General features: G+C 40.6%; 1 protein-coding gene across 1 annotated transcript in view; it reads right to left on the bottom strand.

The window, feature by feature from the left end:
- Window positions 1-19,757, bottom strand: part of sema4bb (sema domain, immunoglobulin domain (Ig), transmembrane domain (TM) and short cytoplasmic domain, (semaphorin) 4Bb) — a 54,965-nt gene extending 35,208 nt beyond the window's left edge. The window contains exons 1-2 of the mRNA XM_005733388.1: window positions 19,520-19,757; window positions 5,736-6,175 (exon numbers count right to left, since the gene is read on the bottom strand). Of these exons, the coding sequence (XP_005733445.1) occupies window positions 5,736-5,856 (121 nt within the window). The 5' untranslated portion in view covers window positions 5,857-6,175; window positions 19,520-19,757. The remainder of the gene's footprint in view (window positions 1-5,735; window positions 6,176-19,519) is intronic.
- Between the last annotated feature and the right edge of the window lie 546 nt (window positions 19,758-20,303).

The raw sequence follows: 20,303 nt of genomic DNA, 5'->3' as shown, positions 1-20,303 counted from the left end.
ACAACTGAAACCCCGTACTTTTAAGTTGAGTAGGTACTAGTGGAAAAGGTCTATTAGAGAAAGGGTGAAGCGTTTGGTCATTCGGGAGGAGCTCAGAGTAGATCTGCTACCCCTCTACATTGAAAGAAGCCAGCTGATGTGGTTTGGGCGTGTCCTACTGGCGACAAGCCCAGAACACCCTGGGGGGATTACTTTGTGGTCTAGGAAAGCCTCTATGTCCCTTGGAAGAGCTAGAGGTGGCCAGGGAGAGGGAGGTCCAGGCAACTCTGCTTTCAGGGGTGGCAGTCTAAGCAGAGAAGTGGCAGAAAATGGATGTAGAGGTGGATACTACTCTCCAGTAAGTTCCTCATCCTGTGGACAGAAACTTTACGGTCTCCACAGCGGCAAAAGCCCTTCTGCTGCAGTCTTAGTGAGCTCAACTTAAGCCCCTTTTCCATTAGTACTTACTCTGTCCTACTTGTCACAACTCTACTCGGATCGACTAGTTTTCCATTACAATCGTGTCCCACCTAATGTTTGCTGTTGTTGTCACAGCAACACAGCTGAGCGTCCCGTGACGCAATTAGTATGCAACACAAATGCTACAACAAAGGTGGACGTCGAGGCAATGATATACCTGCTGCTTGGTCTGTCGCTTTTCGTCAGACTCGGGAACCACAGCACTGTTTTTTCCCCCTAACCATTTCCCTCGTTGCCGGGTCTTAAAAATGGCAGATTTGATTTTTGTGAACAAGATGCTCTCATGACTCATTGAGTGACTCCACTGACCAGTCAAATGGTGGCATGCAGTCTTACGACATCACATTTTAATACCTGTCCAGTTGAGTAGGTACTATTGTAGCACCTTGTACCGGCTACTATCACCTATTGGAAAACCTTGAAAACCTTGGCGAGTCGAGTCGATCCGAATGGGTACTAATGGAAAAGGGGCTACTGTCAGTTGAAGCAGTTCTCCATCTGCTGAAGGTTTTGGATATGCTACCCTTCTCATCTGCAATCTATAATGGTCAACTTGAGAGTATTTTGGACAGTGGGCCTAGCTGGTTAGTGATAACTTTCCAAAAATAAAAGTGAGAAGTTTGTCCAGTACTGAAGAGACTGTGTCAGTGGATTGTGGGGGAACAAAAGAAAAAAAAAAAAAAAGACAAAGATTGCAAAATAGAATTTAGTTGGGTGGCTCGCCCAAGTAAGTGTGTGACAAACACTGTAGTTAACGTACTCAAGTCTGAACTCTAATGTCTCCTTGATTAAAGTGAAAAGAAAAGAAAATTAAAGAACAAAAAGAATCCATCTCTTCAGTGCACCTCTTCAGAAAGTACTGTCTGAGAAGCTTCTGATAACTAACAGGGATACATGCTGTATGCCTAACCATTGCTTACAGCTCCAAGTCCCATGATCTTTTGTGCTGCTCTGCCTCTGCTCAAGAACCATAATGAAAAACAGACAAGCTCTCCCTTTGCAGCAACCACAAAAACCCCTACTCACTACACATGAGAGATTAGCTTGCTCATTAGGAGAGAAGGAAGGACGAGGAGAGAGGGAAGGAGGACAAAAAGGAAGAGGGATGCTTTTCAAGGAGGAGGGCAAGGGTGCTCTCTCCAGAAAACAGGCCGGGTCCCCTTTTCTTACAGACAATGCCAATCAGAAACGGCTATTTAAAGAGATGACCTGCTTTACATGTTTTGCAGCAGTGGTGGAGGTCAAACAAAAGTTAGTTTATATATGAAGCATGCTAGTGTTTGTGCAAAGCTGTTGTCTCATTAAAGAGCTTATAATCAGTGCCAGTGACTTTTAAATAAGACTTTCTACACGAAATTGTCGGTTGAAAAACAGTTTTCTCACACTACTACTTATGCTCTCCAGCTGACAACCTCAATCACTCATCGTTCATGTCAAAATACATGAATTTAAGATGATGAATGCCGCGTGGAGTGAGGCAAAGTAGGGGGGAAGAAAGAAACATCAGTGGTTTGCAAAACACTCACTTGCTGGGAACCAGCCTTGTGCCAATTTAGTCTATTCAGCTCTTAGAGAAATAAGCTAAATGGCTCAAGGATGTGAAAGGTTGTTCTTGGGTATAGGGCTGCCACAAACGATTATTTTGATAGTCGACTAGTCACCGATTATTTATGCGATTAGTCGACTAATCAGATCATCATTCACTGGACGTAAAACTACAGCTTATTGCACCAGCAGCATCTGCTCTTATATAACTATCATTAGCTTACAGCTTTAAGCTTTTAAGGTGCTAACTAAAAATAAAGACAAGATGATAGTTTATTCAATTTTAATGAAATTTGCAGATTGTTTCGGTAAAGTTTAATAAACTCCTTGCTATCTAAAATATAACAGGACACCGGAGAATATTCTCCAGCATCTCACACTTCTGATAATCAGTTGTCTGCTTGACGTTTATTCAGCTGCGTAAAAACTATAACTTTAATCTCAGCCAAACCGATTTACTCAGGAACAAATAAAATACAAAAAAAAAAAAAAAAAAAAAAAAAAAAAGCCAAACAACAACATTTTTAATTTATCTAAGTGACTCATATATATTTAATCTCAGTAGTGAAAGACGGCGGTGGGTTTGAAAACAATTTGCCGGGAGTCCGGTGTTCTCACGGCGCTAGTGACCTAGCCCCCGGCTAGCTATCGAGCTAGTGGGTAACAGACGTCTCCGAAAACGTCGGAGCGCTTTTGAAAATATGTGGTGTCCTGATAAACTGAGCCGATATTTGAGGTTTACACAGCTACATTCTCGCCTGAAAATATGTTAAACGTTTATTTTGTGACCCAGAAAGAATAATAAGAGTAATATTAAAACTAACTAGCTACCGCCATTGTTGGAAACTAAGCTGGGCCGCGCTATGAATTCTGGGACACAGCTGCTTCTTCTTCGGGGTTTAACGGCAGCTGGCATCCTTGTACATGCAGTGCTGCCATCTTCTGTTTCAGTCCGTTATTACACTCTTAAATCCTGCTACTTATTCCTGCGTCTTTTGCGATCTTACAAAGCTTCAAATGACGTGTCGACTATTAAATCAGTCGTCGACGATTTTGATAGTCGACGTAATCGTGACTAGTCGACAAATCGTGGCAGCCCTACTTGGGTATGAGAGATGCTAATTTGAGGTGGTGTATGTGAATCACAGGATGACAGCTCACTAAAGTGGCTAAAGAGGAGGGAAACAAATCTTCTGGGGGGAGGGGCTTCAAATACAGGCAGGTGTGCTTAAAGGAGCCAATATACCTCTAAACCTTTATGAACTTATGCTGTGGTTAATGTTTGACTAAACTATTTGCCTGGATGAGAACAGACAGATGAACGAATGAAGCGAGAAGCTTATTTTAAGGAGCATCTTGTTGGCCATGTAAAACCACACATTTCAACAGCTCTAATTCAGGATGTTGAAATGTGTTTAGTGGGACTTTCCTGGGAGGAGGGGAGAAAAAAATAAAATAAAATAAATAAATCAGTCAATTTCCCCTGTGAGCCACATCCAAACAGCTACCTCATTTGTCACAAGCTTCCATAATGCATCAATCAATTCCCAAAAAGCTGTCGGCAGAGCAAATACAGGAAAACAGCGGCATGTGTTTAAATTATGGAAGCTTAATCCACAGTTGTTATAATAGGACGTGTGGCAGTGTGTGCAGAGTAATTACATACGATGATGAAGTCGGGTGCAAAAAGGTCTCCCATTCAATCAGTGGATTTTGCCAGGAGACACATTAAGTTTATATTTGTATCATAAATTGTTTCACTCAGTCGCACATTAGCAAAAGGTCAATTAGAAGCAAAACGCACAGAGCAACCAAGTGCCTTTGAAGGTATGATGCCAGACTGTATGTGCTACAGAGCAGCTACTGGGCCCCAAATTGTTGCACTTCATTTGCTCTGCACTCTGCAGAGTCACGTGTTATGCATATTTTCCCCCAGTCTTTCTGTCAAGGCCCAAGAGGGGAAAAAAAAGAAAACAAAACACAAGAGAGACAGTAAATTTTGTGTGAAGTGACATCTAATATGAAAAAACCCCCTCAGGGAACAAAACTTGTAATTTCATGTATCTATGCAGAGATGTTTGTAGTGCGGTTGTCCTTAAGTTGGCATATGTGTTTCTGGGCTGGGCCTGTAGTCACTTGTGGTTTCGTACATGTATCTATGCACACACTGCTCCACAGCCTCTTTCCCTGCAGACTTGTTGCAGCTGTGTATGTTGTTTTTGCTCATCACTGATATTTATTATGTTACACTGTGAAAAACTGGCCCTGCCCCCTTTATTTACTACCGCTATGTCGGTTACATATTCAACACATAATGTTTTCAGTAGAAACAGCTGTGCATTCTCAACTTAATACTCAATATTTTTGTCTCCTTAAGTTCAGAAGAAAGATGAAAGGAGGTTTCTCATTTCTAGGTGGTGGCTTATCATTTGCTGAAATTACAACTAATGGGGCAGATTTCTGGCACTCACTGGCTGGTTCCCAATGAGTGCCAGTTCTGTGTGAAAATGGCTTGTTGATGCCATAGGTCAAAGAAGAAAGGCCCGATTCCAGCTGACAGGAAGGCTACAGTAACTCAAGCAATGGCTTTTTACAACCAAAACATGCAGTAGAGCATCGTTGAATACATTGAACCTTGAAGCAGCAGAAGCCAACACAGGGTGCCACTTCTGTCAGCTAAGAACAGGAAACTAAGGCTATAATTCACATGTGCTCACCAACATCAGAAAAACATCACCTCATCCGATGAGTCTCGATTTCTGTTGCAACATTCGGATGGTAGGGTCAAAAATTGGTATTAAAAAACCCAAAAGAAACCAAAAACAAGCATGAATCTGTCCCAACTCGTATCAGTGGTTCAGGTTGTTGGTAGTTGTGTAATAGTGTGGAGGACTTTATCCTGGCACACTTTGGGCCCCTTAGTAACAAATGATTGTTTAAAACATTGTTGCTGTCCATATCAATCCCTTTGCAACAACAGTGTCTCATCTTCTGATATCCTGTTGAAAGCAGCTAAGACACCCTGTCATAAAATTACTCAATATCCTATTTACAAGAGAGACTGTTTCAGACAAACATATTAACAAATACAAATAATAAACGATATCTCACACACGCACATGCACACGCACACAGAAGCAACACTCACCTGTTCTTTCAGAGGTGCAATTAGAAAAAAGCTGAAGTAAACTAAAATTGAGAAGCTGTACCAAGCCCCCAGAATAAGATAAATCAGGGTTAATTTGAACTGAATCATGCATAGCTACCCTACTGAAGTACAAGCATAAAAATATAGAGCTGAAAATGAGGATAATAAAACCTCAGTAATGAAGTAGGAGCAAGTAAAAAAAAAAAAAAAAGAAGCACTGCTCTGAGTTCACAGTGCTGAAACGAGTCCTCTATTTAATTCTGTTCATGTTTTATTTGCTTGATCTGCAAACCGAGACAAGCAATATTATATTTATACTTTATTGTTGTGGCATTTGCATTTCATTTTTCCACTTTAAGCATTCTAAGAAAAAGGCTTTTAAGACAGGGTCATTTGCATGTAACATTAAAAATTTCTCTTTACATTTGGTTGTTGTAGTTTTCTTTATGAAAGGATGTAAAAAAAGGAAACCATTACGGTGATATGCACAGACCTGTAGATTTTGGAGAAATAATGCCAAAACTCACTCACAGCCACAATGTTAAGCCACAACTGGTCATCAGTGAAAACAAATTACACTTACTGTATGGGAAACTGATGCGAGGTATGACATCTTCCTCAGTGGCGATCACTGACTGGAGAAAGCTAGCCAATAGCAGTGCAGCAGCAGGAAGACAGTGGACAGTCCCAGTTAATGTCCACATGGTTGCCTGCTTGTCTAAGATGAACACGGGTGTACAAGGTTTGTTTTAAGATTCCTTGGAACACATTAAACTCCTATTGATGCCACAGAGGGTTATTTTCTCACTCCCATCTTCCTGCAAGTCAGAGGGGGGTGGATCGTGTCCTTGATTCGAGTCTTGTATTCCCAGTGGTCTTTACATACAGTTTGTAGCCTCTTAGTCTAGAGAAGGGGAATCCTTTCTGGATTAAAGGCTGCTGGATTTCATCTTCTCATAGTGCTCTGCGGTTGATCAGTGCTAAGCTCCAACCAGACTCCACTTAGTTAAAGTCATCTTGGATCTGTGGAAAGGAGAGAGAGAAGTTTTTTCTTTATGTGCGTTCCAACAACAGTTTAAAAAAAAAAAAAAAAAAGATGAAACACAAGCTGGAATAACAGATCCTTATCCAGCTTCTGACGCTATAACCATAAACTACAAACGCAAAAAGACCAATACATTCAAGCAGCGGCTCATTCTAGAGGATGCTGTGTATTTTAATTCAAACAGCTGTTATTTGAGAGGAGTGTTCATTAGTTTTGCCAGCAACAACGGCATCACCCAAAAATGACCTTCCACATCCATCTGCCCCTCAGCTTTCAATAGTGAACAAACAACCTTTTGTTTTAGTTTTTTTCCCACCACAAAGAAAACTCAGCAAAACAGATCATTCAGCGCTCTAACCAGCTAAAATGAAAATACTCATCATCTGGTAGCTTGAAGGGTTTCACAAACTTAAGCCTAAGTGAATATCCAATTTGCTGTTTGAAAGACGAAACGCCTACTACATTTTTTTTTAATCTCTGTATTTAATTATGCTGTCAACAAATCGGTGAGAGATCCCCCTAGAAGATAATACGGGAGTCTGGCTCCAATTTTGTGGCTATGTGGGGAAATAAAAGAACAGTGACTCCCAAGACAACCCGGTAATTTGTCACAAGAAGGTGCAATGAACAGCTTTTATTTGCTTTGTGTGAGTATACAGATCAGAAGCATGTTATGTAAATCTATACTGGTATTTTTGTGTTTAGTGGGCTGTCAGTTTTATTGAAAAGCACTTAAAGTAAGCACCAGCCCATTTGTTTCAACCCTCTGAGTTTTTTGAAACAACATCAACAGCTATCAAACCTGTCATGATTTATTTTTGCTTGTTTGAGGAAAACACAAATTGTTGACACGAGCCCAAACCTTCAAATATGAAGATGCATTATGTTTCCTTTGAGGTCACGTTTATTGCAACTAGGTGTTGACACATTTCTGCCTTTGCTAGCCAGTGACAGAAACAGTGGTCTATTACAGTCATGGTCTATTTTTATTAATTACTGCCTGCTGGTTCAAAGAGGTTATGATGAACCGGAGCTGTAGCCACGAGAAAAAAGCCCCTCTTTTCCTGTGAAATAAAATTGTATATGAGCAAGGTAGAAATTAAGTAAATGACCAGTGCAATACTTTAAAGCAGGAAATGAGCAGCTTTACAATAGCTGTGTCAGACAAAACTAACACTTAACCATCCGAAGCCACCTGTCCAGAATGTGGACGCCAACCTGCGTAGAAGAAAGGATATTTGTGATTAGCACCTTCATGTTGGTCTTCAACAAAACCTGAGGAAGATGGCTTTTAAGCTCTCTCAGTTTACTATCTAGTAAACTGACACTTTGCTTGTTTACCATTTGAAACTGAACACAGGTGGCACCTTTTTATGAGTTTTTTCACTGATAACAAAGCATTTCTTTCACCAAAAGCAATGTCATGAGAGAACAGATACTGAATCAAAAAGAGCTGTGAAAAAAAACAAAACAACTAAGAGCCTAGACTGTTTTTGTAAGCCTGGAGAAGTATTAAAGAGGTATTAAATTATAAAGCACACTCGGTAAATCCTGTTTGGTTTAACATGTTAAATCAAAATAACCCGTTTTGTACGCAGTATACTGCAATTTCAAATTAACACAAAAATAGAAGCGCTATGGCCGAAACAAATGATCTTTTCTAAAATTTTGACCCAGTGATGATGCGAGTTGAAAGTCCAGGGGATCACCAAAGTTATTACAACCCTGTCTGAGGTGGGGTATGCACGCTTGCAATATATTTCAATCTTGGTCCAAGTGATGGCCTTACTGACTCCTTACAGCAATACCACATGCCTGTTGTGCACCCAAAACAGCTGTAGATCATATATTTGCCAGTGTTTTCAGACCTAAACCAGAGTGCAAACTATTACTTGATTCTTATGAATTCACCAATATCCTGACCGGAGTACAGATGCCTCCGTTCAGTGAGCTCAGTAAAGCCCTCGTGTTTGATATAACTCCCTACTCCTTATTGCCCGGCAGTGCTAGATGCCTCCCTGAAGAACCCACAGAGGTGGTTAGGTTTAGAAAGTAAACACTGCAGAGCACATGGCGTCTCTCGCATCATTGAAGGAACTCCCTGAAGACCTCATGCAAATATTTATGACAGCCAATAAATACAGCAGACCAAGATGAGCGTGGGACAATAAGTAGCTCCTGGGCATCTGCGGAGGTAGGGCCCAGCTGGAAAGTACCATTTTAAACTTTTGAGCAGCCTGAATAATACTTTTTAACATACTCTGCTACCTGCCCAGTCTGAAGAGTGGGGAGCTGACTTGAATACATCTGTATCTCAGTGTCACACCCTGGTCTTCCCCTCCCCGGGGTCTGCAGCATCCAACTAATAGGTCTGTGTCACTCTTCACTTCACTGCCAGGCCTGCTGTGGTTCTTGCTGCTCCACTGAAGCTAGCTGAGTCACTGTGGGCTGAAACATCCACCCACGGTACTCTAACATTTCCTTTTGCCTCCGGTGGTCCCTCTCATGCCTGCTGGGACAACAAGCTTGGCTGCCCAGCATCTCTTGCACACCTCAAGCCTCCATGTTCCCAGGGCACATCCTTATGTAACTGCAAGTGTTTTAAATTTTAATGAAAAGAGGCGTGCTGTTAGAAGTGTTTCCTGCCACTCGGCTTAAAAGCTTCCTAATTCATCAAACTCTTTAGGGCAGTAATGCATGAAGAAATATCTCAACACACTTAAATTGACCCTTTACCACCTCAAAAATGTTGCTAATGCCCACCAAAAATTTCACCAAAATTTCAGTCATGAGTAATTTGGTTCCAATTTAATTGGTTCAGAAAACATTTTACACAATCGTGTTTGCTTAATTACAGCAAAAACATTCAGACCTATCACATGCACACCTAGTCGTGACTTCTACCAAAGAATTAAGCCAAAAAACTAAAACTAAAACACATTTACTTACAGTTTACTCATCTGCCTCCTTACAGAAATATTGGCCTCAAAAAAAGAGAAAATAAAAAGTTTGTCTTGTCTTTTTTGACAAAACTATGCCAATAGCAAGAGGCCCATGCACCCGAATAGGAAACAAGGTATCTGGGGAATCCAAGAGGCATGATGACTCATAAATGTTCATATAACTGGGCCCGGTGCCTGAGGAGCACTAGATGGACACTTTGCAGGCCTCAGGCAGATCTGTTCAGCCTTAACAAGGGCGCGAAGGCCAAGTAAACTGATGTAATACTGCATTCATCCTCTTTTCTTTCAGATTTTAAAAAGACCCCATCATACGTAAATGCATTTTAGTCAAAGTACTCATGCAGTGTCCTAATCCAATCTCAAAAGCAATGCAACAAGGGTCTGAAGGAAAAAAGTACTAAATATTAATAAGCATTAAATCATATTTGACAGCAAGTGCTCGACCAAAGAAAGTGATCTAATTAGAGGTAACAATTATAGGATTTATAGGATTAGAATTCTATTCAACCAGAGCTGTTACAGTAAAAGTGAGCAACTATACTCAATGCCATTGGACCCATCTGCTCATGCAGGCGAGGGTCTGCTGCTCCTTGTATCTGTGAAGGGTGAATCTGGTGCCATATTGCTTAAAGCTACAGATTCATTAACCTTCTGAACCTCCCTCGAGGCTCCCTATTAATTCCTGCATCTGTTCATATGGCAAAAGGATGTGAAAGACACATTGGGCGATACACTCCGTCAGGTCATGTCGAGTTCATTGGAAAGGTAGCAGCATGAATGCTAACCATTTGGCTAGCTTTTGATTAAAAGACTGGGCTTTGTGCTAGGCTACGAATTCTCAATAACTCTTCTCTGCAAAGTGACTTGTCTCACATTTGGTCTTTGGCACAAAATGAGGCACTTATGGAGATAATCAGCAGCCAGGCAGGACCTTGTGATGAGAGCAGTATGACTGAGTTTGACATGAGGGTAGATTAGGCTGCGGTCCAATCCATTAACAGTATCATGAGCACATCTAAGTGAAAGGGAACTAGAAAAGCATTTTTAATTGCACAAGTTGCCATCAAATCTTATCTGTGTCCGTCAGGCCAGATTTAAGGGTGACTTTGGGGAACTGTATCCAAAATGATGTAATGACTTCTTCCAGTAACAAAAAAGGACAGCAATGTTTAAATCAAATAAATGTTAACGTTAATGTTTAATGTTGCCTCTTGGGTTTAAATTACTATTTACAAAAGATTTGTGGAGCTATCATCTTCGGCAAAGAAGGCCTCAGTAGGCGACTGACAAGGCAGAGACTCCTTACTATGTCTGTCATCATAACTCAGACTAGCAGCCTGCTTTCTTGGGTGTGCAATGCATAATTATTGCAAAAATCAAGATCGCTGAGGGAGGTACATTTTTTTCCCCACCCAAATCAATGGCATGGACTCCAAATCATTTTTTTCAACCCACCTTGCTAGACATACCGGCAATATTTACTTTGTTTTTAAAGAACACGTCATCAGATAAATAGTTAATAGGTTAAACTAACTTTAACCTTTCTGAATCTTAATGAATCAGGGGTAAAAGGTGAACTACTTTTCAAATATCCGTGAGGTAAAACATTGCATGCTGTACTTTGCAGGAACATTAGGTGAAACGTTAACGCTTACTCTGTCCACCAGGGAATGGGACTGTGGGTAGTAGAAGGAAAACTTTCAGGTGAGCAGACTTCTCCCACACCATGAAGGGAGTGCGCTAAATAAATCACGACTGGGTTAAAAATAAACCATAAGCACCCCGTGCAGCAGTTGAGACAGCACCAATTGTTTGCTAAGCTGGCAGAGCACATAGTGAATTCATCATCACAGTGACTCTGTGAGTTTACATGACGGTTAAGCATGAGTCAGCATGTCTGGATGAGGGAGCTCAGGGATAAAGATGTCAGACAACAGAGATGTGTAGACAACTGCGATGATGTCATTAATTGCAAACTCGCATGTAGATATCACTCTTAAGCTACAATTACTTTTTATTAAAAACAAAAAGAAAAAAGAGAGACAAGCGTATTATCCTACGCAAATTCAACCCATCTCAAAAAGGGTTCTGATCATCACCATGCTGATAACATACTCAAACGAGGTGGACTTTTAAAAACAGGAAGTCCACACTCAAATTTGGCTAAAATCTTGAGTGCCTCTACAGTAGTGCTAAATTGGCTTCTTTCTTTCCTAGCTACTTCTATCAGAGAAATCTTCAGGATATCCTCTCTCAGAAGCCTTTGAGTGGTTTATATATGGACAACCTCCTCATAACTCAACAATGCAGGCTTTGAAAAAAAACAAAAACAAAAAAAAACAAAGAAAAAAAACATTTTTCCATCAAAATATTTTTGTCTTTGCTTCTTGAAAGGAACTTCCTCTAGATCAGGGAATTGAAAGTGGACTGAAAGTAAATATTCTCAAAAGCATAAAGTAATAAAATATAAATACAAAAGTGCATCAATGAAGGCCATCAATAAGCAGGCTTCCTCTCTGCTTTCACTTATTTATTCAACAGAAGATAAAAGAGAAAAAGAAAGACATGAACACAAAATGTTCTACTGCCTCTCCAATATCATTTCTACCCTGCAGGTAATGTGAATTTTTTTCTTGGCTCTGAAACCAAATGGAGACCTCGGTGTCTGCACACAGAAGAGATTTTAACCTGGAATGAAATGAAAACCTTTATGCATGCTCCAACGTTTTGGTCTTTAATATGGAGCAGCTGTGAACTGGGAATCCTGGTGCCTAAAGGCAAACTTCCTCTGAAAGAGCCAAATTTGTACAAACGGTTCAAAAATCAGATATGACTGCTTATCAGGACCTGTTCATTTACTATAACTTTTTCCATTTTCTTTATGCAAATATCCACAAATGGTTGACATCCATCTCGAAAAATTGCTTCACAGATTTCAGACCAAGCAGTTTGATACAAACACAAAGTTTGAAAAAGCAAAGAAGAGGGAAATCTAAGAAGCAATACTGACTTGTGAGCTGTAATCCACTACCTGTGCACTGTACTGGGAATCATCAGACACTAATGTGGAACTCTCTGAGAACTGAAACTCAATTAAGTACTCAATTACTTATTCATATGTGTGATCCCAGACTGATACAAGGAAGATGACTTTTCCCTGCATGAGTTATTAATTATTCACAGAATCATCTTTGTGTTGATGACTGGCTGTAATGCATCCTGCTGTGGTATCTCCCTTCTGGATTCAGATACAAAAGGATTTTTAATGACTTTCAAATGATAAAATTACTGGAAAAACTAAGCAAATTAGGCATTCGCTGTGAAGAAAATTTGCCTGTGACCAAACAGCAAGTCCTGATCTTCAGTTCATAACCCAGTCACTTTCAATAAACCCCCAAATACTCACTCACTCATGGTTCAAACTGCCACTGCATAGAAATGAATTTAGATCAAAGCTCCTTTTCAGCGTAGCAGACACAAAGCGGACTTACTGAAAGCGCAATATACTACTTCTCCGATAAATCCAAATGTCCACAATTTTTTAATCTGCTTTGACAATTAACACACAGAGGCAATGAGTTCAGCAAAATCCTACCCATAATAAATTATAAATGACAGCATTAATAAGACTAGTAAGCATTTATGACAGACATCCCTTGTTCGAGGTAAAGAGTAGTACCAATGTATCTGACAGTTTATGACCAAGAAGGCATGTATAGATCGCTGGTTATTTGTAAAAGAATCTAACCAGGAACAACTTTAAGACCATCGAGTCTTGATATTCATGTCATGTTAACCATTTAAACATTGTTGCAACAGTCCCCGATCGTATCCGCCTCCCCCACTGTGCTCCACCCCGCATACAAAGGAAATGCTTGGAGGCATTTACCTGGCTTCCTTGCTAGATACCAATCTGATCTAGTTTCAGCAGGATGGCTCAACATAAGTGTTGTCCACGAAGGTCTCCCCCGACTACCAATCTCATGGCATAAGAAACCACAGAAAACCTGCAAGAGGCTCCAGGTCAGCATCCAGGCACTTAAAAGATCTTTTGGTGTGTTTTTCATCTTTAGTTTTGCTCCACGCTCTGCACAGCTTCAACCTACCTAAGAGCATTTCAGATGTGAAGCACCTGGTCTACCAATAGCAAACACAAAACAAAACTTTTTTTTAAAGCGATGCAGAGCAGAAACCTGCTTTTTTGGATGCATCTGGTGAAACTGCAAGCTTTGTCTTTAGTGTATGTAAACAACTCCAGAAGTCAAGCGACGCAACCATGCCTGATGTATTCCCCACAGTAAAATGTCCCTAAACAGGTTGTTTTAAAGTAGTAACAGCTACCAGAGAACTGAAGCAAAGTGTTCCAGTGTAACATGATTGGTTGGTGTTCGTTTGAATCTTATACATGCACTCAGCAGTTCATCCAGTTCTATGTGCCACACCTCCTTCTCATATGTTAATCAGGTACCAGGCTGAGTACTGAATGTGCCTTAATTGGCTTTGCATGACCTTAAGCTACCAGCGAGATGTGTGCTAATTGTTTAACTACAGTACGTGCTCCGTTTCCATGATCCCATCACGTCTGTGCGTCAGAGTCAAAGGCATTCATTGAAATGCAGGAACCCAGTGATTTTACATCCCTGAGTGGCATCTATGAGGCTACTTACTGGAATTGTCTTTCTGTGACATTTATTCCAACATGCTACAGCCACAAAGTGTTGAAATTACACCATGATGTGACAACGCTTCAAGTCTGATCCAAAGCTAGAATTGGCTCTGAGGAATATTCAAACCCCCTTTTTACATTAGTGTACATACTGCTCAGCTTTGCCATGCAGGAAGTGGCAATTATCATTTCAAACGAGTGAGTGAAGCAGAACTGGCAGAGGAGATAAGTGCTTAAAGGAGAGTAAGGGTCACCTTATTCCCTCTGATACAGACTTGCCCTTCCCTGAAATTATTCAAGCTTGACGGGGAACGGTGGGAGATCAGTTCTTGAAAAACTTGCAAAGCGTCAATAATGAGCCGTGCGTCAGTCAGAGCGCAGTGTGATAGGAGGCATAATTTCTCTGTCTTGACACAGTCCCAATACAGAAACTACAGAAAAATTTGGAGACATGGAGCTCTTATGATGATAAAAATTGAATAGCAATTTTCCCCCTTCAGTCCACTAAACTACAAACTGTTTATTGTGTGCTTCTGTGTTGAAAAGCTCACCACACTTTACCCTAATGACCCATTTAGACTAATATGGTGTGCTGATTAATCAGGAAATCCTCACGATTACAGACTAACAGTGTGGCCTGGAAGACTGAACCACAAAAACAGAGAAATAATTTTACGTTCCTACTTGCTTGGGGCTCTTGACTGCTTAGTTGACAGAACCAAGTTTAATGATTGTCCGAAAACATTAGCAGTGAGGGGAAAAATCCTTTCAATTGTTTTCCAGTGCCTGTGGCCTCCCTCTGATTTTGCAGCCCAGATATGTGAGGCACACTGGTGCTGTGAAAGTTGCCCATGGCCACGACGGACCACAGCATCTTATTCATCTGCTGGGTCGATGACGATGTCAGGCAAGACTGTGAACAAACTCTGTGGTGTCACAAAGGAGAGTTGAAAGTTTAGAGTCATGCAATTGCACAACAGAGGCCTTTCTGAGGTCTGGACCATGCTGTATTAGCATCACAGTTCATCTGCTAATTACACCATCAAATCCAAAGGATTGGCTATCCATACTGGGCTATTCATCTCATGACTTACACGTCAAAGTGGTGGTGGGGGAGTGCGGTGCACGATTAATCCCCGTAGTTAAACCGATGTGAGGACTCATTTCCTTACATGATTTGACAAGCAGAGCAATAGGATTTAAAAGCATATCAGATGACTATATTCTGTTTCAGGCTCCACTTCACCTCGTCAGACCCAAACTCACTTCAGCGTGCTCAGGTAAGAACTTCGATGACCGTGACCAAAAGGCTTGACCACAAAACTGTTCTCATTACTCATTCCAAGTGGAAACATGACACAGTTTGTCCGAGTCATTTGTCAGGTTGGCCGCTTCGAGGCAGTTGGCTGTTGACTCTCAGCAAACATCTGGACTTCAAAAAGAACAACCGAAGCAGTACTGCTTTGTTTATCGTCAGGCGTGAGCTCTGTCTTTGTCTTTGCCAGCAGTTGTAGCCAATAAAGGAAGTAAAAGGTCAACAGTTCTGTCCCTCTGGGCAACGGTCCTACTGAAAATAGTGGAGACTTGGAACAAATAAGGGAATGATATCATAATGCATTTGGAGTTCAATAATCATTTATAGGGAAATAATTGGAAACGATCTAAAAGACTGCTAACAAAATGGCAAAATCAATTCTTAATTAAAGAGTGTACAAAAATTGCTTGGCTGTGGAGTGAAGGCCTGGGAAAAAAACAAATAAAATCCTGACATCATTAATATTTTCTTTAGCCTCAATTTAGTCATTGGACTTACTGCAACAACCTCCCTCTGCCTTTCACAAGGCTACTACTACAATAATAATGATCATTATAACGCCATTTAATACCACTCAAAACAAAATTAAAACTCCTGAATATCTTAATTTAACAACAGCAAAGCCCTGTACAGCACATTAAGATAACGTTTATAATCATAAAAGAACTAGTAGGCCAATTTGTTTAACTTTTCACTTAAAGTGAATTTATTGAGCACCATCTGCCAAATTCTGCCCATTATGGTACAAAAAGCATGTCAGATTTTCTTTCTGTTTGGAAACATTAATCTGAGAAATACTGCACATATTTTAAATTCAGCACTGTTTACATTAGTTGATGTTTCTTTATGCTCCTCCATGTTTACTGCCTTTGCTGCACTGCTGTATGTGTTTGTGTGTAACCACCACCTGTTGAAACAAGAGGCCTGTACACAACAGAAGGATCTTCTGTTATTCTGATAACTTCATGGTTAACCTTGGCTTTCTGTTCCACGAAGGGGGTTCATTTCCTACTGGAGTATATCGATATAGCAAGCAGTAAGCATGTGTCGTTGCTGGGTTTCAAAAATGGCGGTTTTAACTTTTGTATACAAGATGCTCTCATGACTCATGGAATGATGCTACTGACCAGTCAATCGGTGGCATGCAGACCGAAGACGCCACATTTTAGTACCTGTTTGGATCACTTGGAACACCGGGGGAGCAGGTACTGAAAAAAAGTATTTGGTATCAGGTGCTATGACCTCATGGAAAACCCTGAAAACCATGGCAAACCGTGCCAGTTTCCTGTGAGGGGGAAAAAAAGAAGCAAGAATCCAAACACGGGAAATAAAACAAAAACAGCTTATACAAAGAAAAACAAAACAAAATGGTACAATTCCCCTCCTCCTATTGTGCCACTTTACACCTACCAATACCGGTCATAAAGGTCCTCACATAAAGGAGTTTTCTTCCTTATTGAGTGCACAGCACTTTTTCATTATTTAGGAAAAGGCGAGGTTTAAATAACCTAATAATATGGGTCTCTGGTAATTTACTATATAAATAAATACTGGATCTCAGCATTCCAGGCACATCGTAAGTCTGTTTTCCATTACAAAGTCACTGTTTATATTTTTCTCCACACTTCTTTCAAAATAAGAGAAGAAAAATGCAGAAGACGTTCATTTGTCTCTGGAGGAGAGCTCCACGTTACATAACATGTTTCCATTCAAAGACAGCTACCTTAGTTAAACCCTCGTGGAAGTCAGAGAGCACTTCTGATGAACTTGTCAGACAGATGCAGCCAAGTGGTATAAACCGTCCTTCAAAATAAACCTGAGTAGCTCGACATGTATTATCCAACATGTTTTTGCAATTCTGCCCCCAAACAGAGTTCAACAGGGGTCTGCAACTGCTCACTTTTATAACAGAAGCGTGAGCACAAACTTGGATTACATCTACAGAATTATCAAAGACTTGCTACGGAAATGTTACAGGACTATATCGACCTCAAGAGGCTTCATTCGCACTGTCTGCTATGTTTGATCTTCAAGATAAACAGTGGAAAAACACCAAATATAATAAATGCCATGAGACTTAAGCAAGTACCTGAAGCATTTGTCAGTAGTGGTACAAATCTCTTTAATTCTCCAGCTCCATGTGATAGATGAACAGGCATGACAGCAGTCTGACTTGAATTAGTGAAATGCAGATAGAACACATGTTTTTACCATCAAAACCAGATTTGTTTATGAAAGCAATGCCAGAGTATAAAGCAGCAATAAATGAAGAAAATCCAATTTGCTGAAGAATTTCTGGCTCATCAGAAAAAGCCTCAGAAGTGTCACCTGCATTCATAGTCTTCTTTTGACCCAACATTGAAAACCCCTGCAGGGCCTGGCCAGCCTTTCTACACGACCTGCAGGTCACACTGAATATGAATGGCCTTGCAAATGGCAGGCGAAGCTATGCAAGGACACAGCGATAAAGTCAGCAAAAAGGTCTAGAGCCAAGTTTTAGTGAATGCAAATGTGAACCATTAAAAAGAAATGTGAACTTATCACCAATGTGCAAAAGCACAGTGTGGCTTTTCACAGTTTGTGTAGCATTAACACTCAAAGAATTCTCACAAATTCCTCAAAGGGAGGTGCTGTTACTGCCAAATGTTTACGTGGCAAAACATCAGCAAAGCAAACCATGCACATTAAACAAATTTATGTTTAGGACAGAGAAACTCTTTTCTGTCTTCTGCACAAACTTAACTGGGCTGATGAAAAGGCAGCAATGGCTGGCTTAACGTCTGCCCTGTCGCTGGGTGCGATCTGGCTTCGGCCCAGCAAAATGACTGTGTTCCCACATCTGGGGCCTCTCAACACGCAAGTTCCCATCAGTTTGCCCTGAACAAATCGAATCCCTCTAGTCATGATATGGAACATCACTAACCTTCTGAGGGTTAAAAGCAACAGAGTGTCTCCTCTCCTGGGTCTCCACTTGCCCTCCCACTCGTTTACCACAACCTCTCCACATGCTGACCATTCCTCTGAAGTTGTTATAGTGGGTGGAGTGCTGGGTGGAGAGTGTGTGTGTGTGTTTTGATTGTTTAAACGTGTGGGTGGGGGTCTGCTTATGCATGAGTGTCTATGCGTTTCAGAGTAAGACACAGAGGATAAGATGGGAAGCACACATTATGATGCTGCTGCATGTGCTCCTAGAGGGAACGTTTCTTCAGTTTGTTTACAGTATAAACGCTAGAGCCCATCAGTGTTAGCTCTTGATACAATATCACACAGAGACGAAGAACAGCACAGCCCTGAAGGGAAAACTGCTCCACTGGTCATTTACAGTCTTACTCTGGTAAATCATATCAGTAATATCTAAACTCTGAAAGTCGTTTGCTCTCACATGCATCATAACCACCAGATCTGATCCAGCAGTTTAGGATAAAAAAAAAAACAAAAAAACAAAAAACGCCTTTTCTAAGAAATCCCTACCAAAAACAGAGGAAATGGGATGCTTTATCTGCGGTCAAACTGTGTCTGGTTTATAGAAATGCAAAGTGATACAGGAGGTATGTCAACACAGTCTCCAACATGCTGGAGGAGATAAGAGGAGGTGGCTATTTGGAAGAGAATAACAGGAAAGGTGTCATTAAGCAAGTGTAAAACCGGACAGAATCTACTCCAAAACGACTCCACGTGGTATTTACAGAAATGAGTGACTGATCGAGACTTAGAAGCAACACTTTTCGCCCGATGTTTGGTGAAAACAAAGCAGAGTCAGGTCATCAGAACGGTTTCTGGTTCGTTGTTTTATCGGGTTAAATGGAAATAGCAGCTGTTTACCCACATGTGCGACAGAAAACACAAGAGGCCAAGTCCAGCGGCTCTCTCCACACCTACATACAACATACTTCTTTTACAACAATCCGAAAAACCCCTTTCTAAAGCTGCAATGCAAAGAATTCTATTTTTTATTTTATCAAAAGTAATTAATATTTGGAGCATTCTCTTTAGGAATGAACAGGGAAAATGTGCAGGGCATGAATCAGCACCGTGATGAGCAACAAAAAAATGTAAACTCCAAGTAGAAAAACATGAAAACTAATTTTTTAAAGCGACAGAAATAATAATAACAATAATAATTAAAATGCAACAGTAACCTACACCATTACATTAAAAATCCCAGTTGCCTTTAAGGACCCCGTCTTACAATAAACTACTTAAACTAAACAACTGAAATTCACACTTGTGTCCCGGAGCACAAATGTCCGCAAAGATTTTTTTCCTCTAATAAAACGTTAAAAAACTGTTTCCCCCTGCCTCTCATTTCTTTTCCTTAAAGGTGTTTAAAGTGGAGACAGGCAACAAAAAGTACGAGGAAGGCACAAAAAGACCTTACCATCCACGAGCTGCAGTGTAAAGACTTCGGTTACAGCTGAAATCTTCACCGTCACCGGAACAACTGTCGAAAAGTGGATCGATGTATCTTCTAAATCCGCAGTAAAGTGCGCTTTAAAGCGTAGGTTATTGAGTCCATTAACTCGTCCGTGAGGCGAAGTCCATCCTCAGTGCGTGTGAAGACGAGCCTCCTCTACTACAAACTAAAGGCTGGTCGCTTTCAAGCATCCAAACTTTAGCTCCTCCCACAGCACACGCACACTGCCTGCAACCATTGAGTGCTCAGCAGGAGTCTGCAGCACACATGTGCGATCACCTCCGGTGAAACAAAGGGAGAAAGATGTCAGAGGCGTTACAGCCGCCCCCGCGATCATGTAGTTTACAATTACTACGGGAAAAAAATTAATATTTACGTGTAATGCAACAAAATCTTACTATAAAGAGCTGGATTATTCGTTGCCAAACGCGGAAAATGTTCTATCGACAGTTTAATATATATTGTATATACACATATTGTAAGTATTAAGATATTTTTGGAGTGAGACATGACATAAGGACTTAAAGGCAAGTCCAAACCATCAAAACATCCGTGGAGTTAAAAAAGGAATAATTACAAAATTCCCAGCAAAAACAAAACAAAAACCAAGGTAGTGTATGAACTGAATGGGGGGTGGACCACTTGATTAACACTTTGGAGGAACTGAAAATTGAGCTGTGGCTCACGTCTAAATACAAGTATATTGAATGTATTTCCTACTATAAGGCTTAAGAGAAATGGAAGAGAG

This window comes from Pundamilia nyererei, unplaced genomic scaffold (assembly GCF_000239375.1).
Source record: "Pundamilia nyererei isolate P.nyererei 1_Seehausen unplaced genomic scaffold, PunNye1.0 scaffold00051, whole genome shotgun sequence".
Classification (NCBI taxonomy): domain Eukaryota; kingdom Metazoa; phylum Chordata; class Actinopteri; order Cichliformes; family Cichlidae; genus Pundamilia; species Pundamilia nyererei.
This window is presented reverse-complemented; position numbering and strand designations above follow the sequence as displayed.